Consider the following 12,242-nt stretch of genomic DNA (forward strand, 5'->3'; position numbering starts at 1 on the left):
CCCAGAGCCAGTGGACATTCCCCGTAGGAAGGGATTGACCCCTAGGTCATAGGAGATAAGTCTGTAGCGAGTGATGGGAAACAAGGAAGAATGAGCTAAGCCTCAGAAAGTGGAAGATGAAGAATGAACGTGGCCAAACATAACTCAGTTGGTGATAAAGTGGGGCAAGAAGGATGTCGTTATTCTGGGAGAATGATTGAAAAGGGCTGCCTGGCAGGGTTATCTAGGCCAGTGCTTTTCAAACCACTGTGTGGACAGATATTCAGGGAATCTTGTTAAAACGCATATTTTGGCAGTAGGTCTGGAGTGGCGGCCTGGGATTCTGCACTTTGTAAAAATTTTTTGAATTTATTTTTTAAACCTTTTTTATTTATTTATTTTTGGCTGTGTTGGGTCTTCGTTTCTGTGCGAGGACTTTCTCAGGACTTTCTCTAGTTGCGGCGAGCGGGGGCCACTCTTCATCGCGGTGCGCGGGCCTCTCGCTATCACGGCCTCTCTCGTTGCGGAGCACAGGCTCCAGACGCGCAGGCTCAGTAGTTGTGGCTCACGAGCCTAGTTGCTCCGCGGCATGTGGGATCCTCCCAGACCAGGGCTCGGACCTGTGTCCCCTGCATTAGCAGGCAGATTCTCAACCACTGCGCCATCAGGGAAGCCCTGGGATTCTGCACTTTTAAGAAGCTCCCACGTGATGCCCATGCTTCTGGTTCTGGGATGATTCTTTGAGTATCAAGCATCTAACTAAATGCTCAGGAAAGGAACCTTTTCCATAAGACCTGGATGTGGAAACAGGAAGCCAGTTGGCCTGCTCCTCAGAGGCCTGCCTTCAATAAAGACATTTCTTGCATTCTAAACGACTGAATAAATGAGTGATGGCTCCCGGCTTCTTGCTGAAGGAGGGGGTGTTGAAGAGAACTAAGGGCCAAGCTGAGCGTGTAAGGCTGCAGCTTAAAGGGAGGAAGCACCTTTAAGTCCTGAGATGGTGGCAGTGAAAGTGGTCATTGGGAAATGAAAAGTCTAATGTTGGTTGGGCCAGTGGCCTGTCATTATACACAAATGCGCGTGCGCACACACACACACTCCCTCATTTAGGGTAAAGGCTGGAGTGCAGTGCTTTCCCTGTTGCAGTCGGATTCTCTTTTCTCTCCGAGAGGCACCTCTTCTGATCCACTAGAGCTTCCAGTTCAGAATCTAGGTTTGGCTTGAGTACAAGCAATGTACCTCACCCTAACTAAGCAAGAGGAATCATTTCTGTAATGTGTTATCTCCAAACAGAAGAGCAGGTAGGACAGTATTTTGTTGGCGTAATTAACTCGCCCCTTAGCACAGTTTCTCTCTAATGATTAGCCTGGCCCTTGTCTCTTTGGCTAATCAGTAGCTGGCCTTTTGATGAAATTGGGTGTTATTTCCCTGTGCCTTAACTTTGTGCAAATTGTACGTCATCCTGATTAATGATTTTAATGACACTTCTCTTATCACAGTAATGTCCCTTCTGCTTTTATCACAGAGAAACTTCTGCTTGGCTGACTGAACTCTGATCCTGACATAGTAAAAGTCATGGTAAGTTGGAGACGTGCCTCACCCTCCCTGGTGCCAGCTGCAGACAGGTACAGGATGTGTACTCAGGGACTGTTGCCTTATACAAAGGGTTGTTTGCTCATCAGAGGAGAGGGACGAGGAAATGGAAAGGCAGTTTCTTTTTTCGAAAACACCATTTTAACTTCTTTCAGGGGTGGTGAGTAACCTGACCCTGAAAATTAATTCAAAGAGGGACTCCTTTGAATCCTTCTAACATCCTGAGATACAGAAACAAGTTATAGTTTTCTCTCTGCAGAAACACTACATGTTCATTTTAGAAATTGTAGGCAAATAAAAAGGAAAAACTCAAAATCCCGCAGCTTCCTCCACTAGGAGATGACCGCTGTCCACACTTTGTGTAACCCCATCATTTCAGGCTCATCAGCTAAGAAACACTTGTCATCTGCCTCCCGCTGTTGGCTGTGACTGGACTCCTCAGAGCTTGGTTACCTGATCTCAGGGACAGGCAGGGAATTGGATCCCTTTGAGAGTTCCATAAAGCTCACTGCTGCTGTGGAAGCTGAGCCTTTCAGCTACAAACGTGGCTGTACCTGAGGCTGGCCACCTGCTCTCCTTCTCCTGCCCAAATAAAGTTTCTCAATAGGCAGGTGATGCTTGATCCCTGGTCTTCTAGGAAGAAATAATAGAAGTAGAATCTCATACTTGGAGAGGAACTAGACATTCCGCCAACTCTACACACTTCCCTTTAGGAAGATGGATGTGTAAACTATCCTGAACAAAGAGTAATATACTCTTAACATCTTTTTTTTTTAATTAATTTATTTTATTATATCATATTTTTTGCGGTACGCGGGCCTCTCACTGCCGTGGCCTCTCCCGTCGCGGAGCACAGGCTCGGGACGCGCAGGCTCAGCGGCCATGGCTCCTGGGCCCAGCCGCTCCGCGGCATGTGGGATCCTGCCGGACCGGGGCACGAACCCACGTCCCCTGCATCGGCAGGCGGACTCTCAACCACTGCGCCACCAGGCAAGCCCTCTTAACATCTTTTTTTAACAGTAGACATTCTAGAATTTTCTTCATCATCTCTGACAGTCAAGGGCTTACTCGTGTCTGCACCAAATCTCTTATGCTGTCCTTTAAAATCCATTTGTTCTTGATGGGTTCTCCCTGGACATGTACAACATTTATTCAGAGATGTTTACAGTGCCCCTACTTTGTGCATGGTTTTTGGCCCTGGGGACCCATAATTAATGGGACACTCTTCCTGTTCTGAACAAGCTCGCAGCCTTTCTACATGTGAAGACAGTAACCAAGTGACCCTTTAGTGAGCTTTCCACTGAGGAAAATTACCTCAGTTGCTCTCATCTTTCCTCCTAGCACCTGTTTTTCCATTATGACTGTTATTTATTGGACAGATAAAGGGCTTCTTTAAAGGAAAGGAAAACCATACAATATAATCACAATGTTGTAATTCCCAATTATTTTTCATCACTTTATTTTAGACCCTACTTGTATGACAGTGGTTTTGAAATAGTAGTAATAAGAACGTAAAGAACAGTTAATGTATTCACTCTAGTCTTTGCTATGCTAACACGTTTATTTTACATCTTATAGCATATTAAAATTATTTACTCTCGATGGTGGAGTTATGGGTGTTGTATTTTTCTTCTTAATTATTTAAAATTATTTTATTGAAGTATAGCTGATTTACCATATGTAAATTTCAGGTGTACAGCATAGCAATTCAGTTATATATATATTATGTATATATTCTTTTTCAGGTTCTTTTCCCTTATAGGTTATTACATAATATTGAGTATAGTTCCCTGTGCTATACATTAGGTCCTTGTTGGTTATCTATTTTATACATAGTAGTTTGTATATGTTAAGCCCAGTCCCCTAATTTATCCCTCCCCCTACCCCCGAGATTTTCTTCTTAATTCTTAAAAAAAAATTTTTTTTTCCAAATCTCTACAATGACCATATGACACATTTCTAAAAGGAAAATATGTTTTAAAAGCCATTGTATTCAAATATTTACCAAAAAGTTTTAGAGGTATGATTTACATACAATGAAATGCACAGCTCTTAAGGTTACTGGTAGATGAGTTTTGACAAAGGTATGTATCGTGTGACCTACCCCTCTTATCAAGATAGAACATTTCATCGCTCCAGGAAGTTCCTCTATGCCCCTTCCAGATCAGTCCCCGCCCTGCTCTCCACTCCTCTCCAGAAATGGAACGATTGTTCTGATTGTTTTCACCATAGATTAGTTTTGCCTGTTCGAGAACATCCTATAAATGGAATCATAGAGCGTGTGCTCTTTTATTGTCAGCATTATATTTTTTGCAATCCATCCCTGATGCTGTATCAGCAGTTTGTTCCTCTGTTCCTTTTCATTGCTAAATATTTCATCGTATCGTATTCCCATCTTTTGACATTTATCTTCATCATTATTTATTATTTTAATAACTGAATGACATTTCATTGATTGTGATGTATCACTGATTTCTAGCTATTTGTTTTCATCATTCTTCCCTACATCCTCTGCCTGTTTCCTTTGCCTGCTGCCACAAGAAGCCTTCCTGGGGTGGAATCCCCTGCCTTCCTGGAACAGATAATGATACATTATTCCCTGGAATTTAGTCGATATGGATACTTTAGAGCTAACAGGAACCAATTTTCCGGGCTTATCTTGTTCTGGAAAAAAGATGCTGATAGATAAGCTGTATTATCTTTGCACATTTCTCTATCGATTCATCTTGTTAGATATTAATTTTAATCCCATACTAGTGTCCCTCAGCAATGCAATTTGCTTTAAAAGTCAAATGCAGTGTTTAAGTACCATCCAAAATTTTTTCAACACTGGAGTTCCAGAAGAACATTGGGAGACATTTGACTCAGACAGCTGTCTTGGAGGGGTCAAGGGCTGAGCTAGGCCATTTGAAATTCTGACAGCAAATCACAGCTTGCTTATTACTACAGATATACAGTAGAAGAAAACAAGTAGAATGCCTGCATGAATTTCCTGAGGCTGCCGTAACAAAGCACCGCAAACTGGGTGGTTTAAAATAACAGAAATATGTTGTCTTGTATTTCTGGAGGCTAGAAATCCAAAATCAAGATGTTGGCAGGGCCATGGTCCCTCTGAAATCCGTAGGGGAATTCTTCCTTGTCTCTTTCTAGCTTCTGGTGGTTTGCTAGCAATCTTAGGCATTTTTTGGCAGACATTGGAGTCAACAACACATTATCATGTGGTGTTCTCCCTGAGTGTCTTTGTCTTCACGTGCTGTTTTCTAAGGACACCAGTCATGTTGAATTAGCGGCTTCCTCATCTTGCTTTAATTAATTACAATTAATTAATTCATTGTAATGACAGTATTTCCAAACAAGGGCACATTCTGAGGTACTGGGGGTTAGGACTTCAACATATCTTTCTTTGGGGATGCAATTCGGTGCAATTGATCTCTTTGCCTTTTATGGACACTGTGAATCTCATTATTGATTACAGTTTCCTCTTGTTTGGCTTCTAGACAGAGAAATCTGTGGCTCATGTCGAATAATTACACAGGCCTTTAAGGTCTCTGTTTCCGTTTCCTTTCTACCCCCTTCTTTACTGTAATTTTCTATGCTTTGTGGCCTGTCACTGAACTTCTTCATCTATTTATTTATCTTTTGTATTGAATTATGTTTCTCTTTGCTGCCTCACGTACATAAATAACATTAATAAATCAGTAAATAATTAGAAATACTCAGGGCACCTCGATCTTAATCAGTACATTATCTCTAAATCATAAGTCAACTGAATGGTACCTACTGGTTACTAACCCATGTTTTACTTGTTGATGTTTTTAATTTGTAGTCTGTATATGCAGAGGGTCTGATTCACTAACTTTTTTTTTGTTTGTTTGGTTTGGTTTTTTGCTTTTTTGTGTTACACGGGCCTCTCACTGTTGTGGTCTCTCCCGCTGCAGAGCACAGGCTCCGGACGCGCAGGCTCAGCGGCCATGGCTCACGGGCCCAGCCGCTCTGCGGAATGTGGGATCTTCCCGGACCGGGGCACGAACCCGTGTCCCCTGCATCGGCAGGCGGACTCTCAGCCACTGCGCCACCAGGGAAGCCCAGATTCACTAACTTTTTGTCCCTTGTATGCATCAGAGTATTTCTCACTTTAAGGCATGCTGGTCGTTTCTGGTGATGCTAATCCTCATCTCCAGTGTCTAGACTGCCGTCTCCTCCTCGTGACTTCCCATCTTTCCCTCTGCCACTTGGTCAGGCTTCTGTCCCCTCCATTCCACTGCAGAAGCCTTTGTCAGGATCACCAGGACCTTCCGTGTTGCCCAATCTGACCATCCCTTCTGTGTCCTCTACTCACACCTACCTTAGCAGGCACTGACATCTTCCTCCTTCCTCAGCCTCTGGACAACACACAGTCCTGGTTTTCTTTATACATCAAGGACCAGTCCTTCTTGGTTATCCATTCCGGTCCTTCTCTGCTGGAGAGGCCCAGGCTTGTCCTAGGACCCCTGTTCTTCACTTTCTCCCTAGGTCATTTTGTCCAATACCATCCAAACGCTGATGTGTCCTGAATTTATTACTCTAGACTTGCCCTCTAGATTTACGTTGTATAACCAACCATCCTTTTGACAACTCCACTTGGATGTTTAATGGACATCCCAAACTTAACATTTTGAAAATAGGACTTCTAAATCCCACTCCCCACTGCCATCCCAAATCTGGTAGTCCTCCAGCATTCCCCATCTGGGTAGAGGATGCCACTCTCTGCTTGGCTGCTCAGGGAAAAAGATTTAGAGTTACACTTGCTTCTTTTCTTTCCTCACCTCCCACATCAGTCCATTGGCAAGTTCTGCCGCCTTTGCTCCAAAACATGTGCTGAGTCTGTCTGTCTCTTTCCATTTTTACTGTTTCACCCTCGTCTACCATCATATCCCTGGATCATGGCCCAGATTCTCAACTAGTCTCTGTATCTCCCTACAGCAGCCCAAGTGATCTTTTTAACATGTAAATCAGATCATCTCGTCCATCCCTTTGCTGAAAACCTGCCAGTGCCTCCTACTGCATTTAGAATAAAACAGAAACTCCTCACTGGCTTGTGAAGGTTCTTGTTCTGCCCTTGAAACCTCTCTGATTTTCTTTCTTTTTCATTTTTAAAGTTTTTATTATGGAAAAAGGTGAACACATACAAAAGTAGACCAAATATTAAAAAGAACCCCTTTGTACTTATAATTATTATTAACTCATGGTCAGTAACTATTATATTACATAATAATAACTCAGTAATTATTAACTCATGGTCAGCCTTGTTTCTTCTTTACCTCCACTTACTTCCCCCAACCCGTTATTTTGAAGCAAATTCTAGACATCTTATCCTCTCATCTATAAATTCTTTCAGTGTGTATAAGATTCAAACTCTTAAAAAAATAAAATATAACCACCATACCATTATCATACCTAAAACCGTTAACACTAGTTGCTTAATGGCATCGAATATCAAGTCAGTGTTCAATGTCCAGCTGTCTCATAAATGTCATTTTTTTTTAGTGTTTGATTCAGGATCCCAATAAGTTCACCCATTATGATTATTGATGTGCATTTTTAATCTCTTTTAAGCTATATTTCCCCTCCATCTCTCTCTTTCTCTTTTTTTTAAAAGAAATTATTTAATTTAATTTATTTATTTTTGGCTGCATTGGGTCTTCATTGCTGCGCGCGGGCTTTCTCTAGTTGCAGCGAGCGGGGGCTACTCTTCGTTGCGGTGCGCGGGCTTCTCATAGCAGTGGCTTCTCTTGTTGCAGAGCACGGGCTCTAGGCGCATGGGCTTCAGTAGTTGTGGCACGTGCGCTCAGTAGTTGTGGCTCGTGGGCCCCAGAGCGCAGGCTCAGTAGTTGTGGCACACGGGCTGAGTTGCTCCGCGGCATGTAGGATCTTCCTGGACCAGGACTCGAACCCGTGTCCCCTGCATTGACAGGCGGATTCTTAACCACTGCGCCACCAGGGAAGTCCCTCCATCTCTCTCTTTTCTAATTCTCCTTGCAGTTTATTTGTTGAAGAAACTAGATCGTCCATCAAGTAGTGTTTCTCACAGTCTGGATTGTGCTGATTACAGCCCTGTGGGGTGGGTTAACATTTTCCTCTTTCCTCTTTCTCCTATTTACCATAAATTGGTATTTGGCCTTAGAGGCTTGACTGAATTCAGGTTTGATTTTCCCCTTTCAGGGGAGACAAGATTACTTTGTAGGTAACGGTGTAACTTATCTTACCACTCCCCAGCTTGCCCACCAACTCAAGCCACACTGGCCTCTGTCCCACTCCTCCCCCAGAAGGCAGCTCCAGCCTCAGTGCCTTTGTCTCAGCTGTTTCCTCTACCTGTAACACTTTCCCCTGATCTTTGCACAGTCAGCTGTTTTCTGTCACTCAGACCTCAGCCTGAATGTCACTCCTCAGAGCAGCCCCTCCAGGACCTCCCTGTCTGCCCTGTAGCCCTTCTCACCACCGGCCGCCTGGTGGAATATTTGTTTGTTGGCTCGTTTACTGTCTGCTTCCTGCTGAACTTGAACATCAGCTCCAGGGGAGCAAGAGCCTCATCTCCCACAGTCACTGCCGTGTCCCAGCACCTGGAAGAGTGTCTGGCCCATGGTGGGTGCTCAGCAAACTTGCTGTGTGAGATGGCGCCATGCTGGTGAGAAGTGCCTCTCAGTCACCATCTTTCTCTGTGCACTCAGGCAGCCAAGGGAGGCACCGTCAAAGCTGCTTCAGGCTTCAGTGCCACTGAAGATGCCCAGACCCTGAGGAAGGCCATGAAAGGTCTCGGTAAGTGTCCCACTGGAGGTAAACACCCCTCATGTGCTGTGCATGACAGAGTCACCCAGAGGGTGTTGTGTCCACAGGCAACTGTGAGTACGTCTCAGGCTAAGAAAACACAATGGGAACAAGTTGACTTTTCAAGGCAAACTAGACGGGAGGGTTTTTTACTAAGAATTTTAAATGTTATGAACTCATTCTGGACCTCCCTGATAATTTAAATCTGTTTTACATTCCGGTATTATGAATCTATATATCAGATTTGAGAAATGTATTTGTTTTCCAGTTAACCCACGTATGCATGTCGTGCCAGAAGGTTTACAAAGCACTTTGACAAACATTATCTGAACGAATACGTGCGACAATCCTGTGATGTAGTGAAAGCAGCTGGTCCTATTGTTATTTTCACCCCATTTTACAGATGTGAAACTGAGACTCAGAGAAGTAACATAGGAAGGCACAGAGTAAGTGGAACTGAGTCATGAGTCACACTCAGCAGAGCCTGCCAGCTCTAAGTCCATGTTCTTTCCCTTGAGTCAGCCCCCCGCCTGTTGCTGCTGTAATACGCACAGCTAGGCCAGTACCCCCGTGTAGCATGTGGGATTTTAGGTGAGAAGGCTGTGCGTACGTGACCAGAAGGGCTTGTCTTCCAATGCACCACCCTCTGGTAGCTCCCGTGGGCAAAGGCTTCCCACTGGGTGGGCACAGCCATGCCCGGGCACTGCAGGCCATGCTGACTTAGACCCTGCCTCCAAACTTGCCTGAGTGGACATTTGGCCAGAGAAGTGCTCTCTGTTTCATAGCTGCCGTTTAGAATCTCCTCAAGATTTGGATAAAAACGTTTGACCATGAGGCATTATTTCCCAGTTTTTCTATCCAAGAAGAATTCACCTTAGCCCCAATGCTACTAACAGGAACAATAATAATGAGCATTTATTAAGCTCTACTGTGTGTCAGGCACAATGTGTTACATAGATTATGTGTTAATTCTGACAGCAGCTTGTTTAACTAATGAGAAAGTTGAGGTTTAGGGAGATGAGCTAACTTGCCCGAGGTGTCTGGGGTTGTACATGTCAGGATTCTAGGCAATTCCAGGCAGTCCGACTCCAGAGCCGGAACTCAAGCCACTGCGCTGTGCTGCCGCCCACCTCTGAACAGGACATTACCCTGAATCTATCATTTTCCCTTTTTATAAATAAAATGGAAAAGGTACTCGGCCCGCCCTTTTTTTCAGGGGTATCCTAATTCTTTGGTGGATAGCAAGAACACCATAATTCAGAACGTAGACCACATGGCATTCGGAATTCTCAGAGTCAGGAGGCATTGGATACAACAAACCATTTTCAGTGCTCGCTGTGTGGGCCAGTGAAGGTTAGAGGAGACAAGGACTATAAACCTAGTCCTGTGGTTCAGTCGTCCACGGATGCTAGGCAGCCAAGGCATGCGCAGAAACATGATCGGTTCATAATATGATAGCGACGGGAGGGGCACAAGTAAGATCCCATTAGGAGTCAGGGAGGTCACATGTCATTTGAGAGCATCAGGCAACACTTCTTGGAGGATGTAGAAATTGAGATGGGCCTTGGGAGAGGAGTTAAATTTATTCAGTAAGTAAATAAATAGATAAGAGAGAATGGGTTTCAGGTGAACGGAACAGTGTGAGCAAAGGCATGGGATGAGTGTGAGCATTGCCCTGTTTTGCATTTTAGCTGAGGCACTTAGCTGCAGGCCATGTAAATACGTGGCTTGCAGCAGGATGTACTTACAAAGCAGGAGCTGACTTTTTAGGTGACTTCTGGGAAGGCAGGTACCATGGGGCGGGTCCTGAGGATGCTACTGACATGGGAGGATGACCCAGAGGCATTGTCCAGGAAACAACAAATGCCAGAATCAGGATGCTAGATGGAGGGGGTTAGGGAGACCTAAGCCCATAGACTGGTAATGAAGGAGGTCAGGAGAAAGGAGTGCAGTGTAGTTGGGTCAAGTACAGGAATTCAGGAGCTAAGTCTCTGGATTTGGCTGCCTGTAGCTTTTTATGTGGATATTTACAATAGTGAATGGGGTATGGTGGAGAGTCCCAAATGCCAGACAGCAGTGCAGATAGTAAATCCAGCAAATGGTGGGGAGCCATCGTGTATCCTGAGCAGGGGAGGGACACTGTGAGAGTTTGTCGTTTTAGGAAGATGAATCTGGCAAGACGTTGGAAAGACCAATTAGGAAGTGAGACTACTACTTAGCAGACTTTAAGTTGTCTAAGAAGAAACCCTGAACTGGAGTGGTTGTCATAGGAATTAAAAAGAGGGGACAGATACAAAAAGGGTCTTAGAGCTAGAGTTTGCATGACTTGACAGGAAATCTGAATGTGAAGGAAGAGAGCAGGTAAAATAATCAAAGCTATTTTGAGGGTTCAAGCCTGACAGACCGGAAGAGTGGTGGTGCCTTTCACAGAAACTGGTTAAAAAAGCAAAAGGCAATGAACCTTCTCCCACCAGCTGAGAGTTCTCCTGGAAAAAGGATGCTTGTATCTATTACCCTCTTTCTTTTTTTTCCCCCCCCCGAGAGAACAGAGTAGGTCACTAAGTTATGTAAACTTAAAACTCTATAGCGGGCTTCCCTGATGGCGCAGTGGCTGGGAGTCCACCTGCCAATGTGGGGGACACGGGTTTGAGCCCTGGTCTGGGAAGATCCCACATGCCGCAGAGCAACTAAGCCGGCGAGCCACAACTACCGAGCCCACGTGCCATAACTGCTGAAGCCCGTGCGCCTAGAGCCCATGCTCCGTAACAAGAGAAGCCACTGCAGTGAGAAGCCCGTGCACCGCAACAAAGAGTAGCCCCTGCTTGCCACAACTAGAGAAAGCCCGCACACAGCAACAAAGACCCAATGCAGCCATAAATAAAAATACCCCAAAAAACAAAAAAAACCTCTATAGCTTCCTCCGTACACCTCACATTTTTCTAGATCTCTAATTTTGCAAAGAATAACTCGTAAATCTATACATTTTTTTATTTCTTCCTGAAATATTTCAATAGACTCCCCTATAACTCATCACATCTTCCCATACAGTATATGGGAAAATGGAAAACTCACCCAGCATACATGAACATCCAGCTGTGAAAGTCGCCTGTAAAAGCTGCTGCAAGAAACAGGCAAACAAAATTTAAGATATTTTAAATTTGTAATTCAGGGACTTCCCTCATGGTCCAGTGGTTAAGAATCTGCCTTCCAATTCAGGGGATGCGGGTTCGATCCCTGGTCGGGGAACTAAGATCCCACATACTGCTGGACAAATTAGCCCGCGTGCCACAACTTCTGAGCCCATGCGCTCTAGAGCCCGCACACCACAACTAGAGAGAAGCCCATGCACCACAATGAAGAGCCCTCGCACCACAACAGTAGATCCCACATGCCTCAACAAAGATCCTGCATGCTGCAGCTAAGACCCGACACAGCCAAATAAATTTTTTAAAAAGAGCAAAGATAATCTTTTAAAAATATTTTTTTAAAAACTGTAACTCATAGTGAAAGTTTTGGTAGGATATTGCATCATGGGAATTCATGGGCAGTTATAAAAAGTTTCCTGATCAGAGATCAGGAAAGAGAGCTTAGAAAAGAAAAACACAAATACAGATCTTAAAACGCAGTGGATACAATGAGCAGCCAATTTAAACCCTGTGAAGTGCCAAATCATGAATTAAAAGACAGGTTTGAACTGTTTTGAAACTCAGAGGAGATGATAAAGAGATAAAAGTGAGGAGAGAAAGGCAAGAACGTGGAAGATAAATATGGGCGATCTAAAGAGGGAAAGTACAATGATCACTCACATTCATAGATAAGGAAACTAATGCTCAGAGAAGTTAACTCTTTCATTTAGTGGCACATAT

General features: G+C 44.2%; 1 protein-coding gene across 3 annotated transcripts in view; it reads left to right on the forward strand.

The window, feature by feature from the left end:
- ANXA4 (annexin A4) overlaps window positions 1–12,242 on the forward strand; it is a 69,918-nt gene that overhangs the window by 26,143 nt on the left and 31,533 nt on the right. For 2 of the 3 annotated variants that reach the window (XM_082672585.1, XM_082672587.1), the window contains exons 2-3: window positions 1,505–1,557; window positions 8,280–8,367. In XM_082672585.1, the coding sequence (XP_082528711.1) occupies window positions 1,555–1,557; window positions 8,280–8,367 (91 nt within the window). In that variant the 5' untranslated portion in view covers window positions 1,505–1,554. Of the gene's footprint in view, window positions 1–1,138; window positions 1,281–1,504; window positions 1,558–8,279; window positions 8,368–12,242 lie in introns of those variants that run through there. The other variant, XM_082672586.1, reaches the window with a different exon arrangement.

Source organism: Grampus griseus, assembly GCF_964374135.1.
Source record: "Grampus griseus genome assembly, chromosome: 15".
Taxonomy (NCBI): Eukaryota; Metazoa; Chordata; class Mammalia; order Artiodactyla; family Delphinidae; genus Grampus; species Grampus griseus.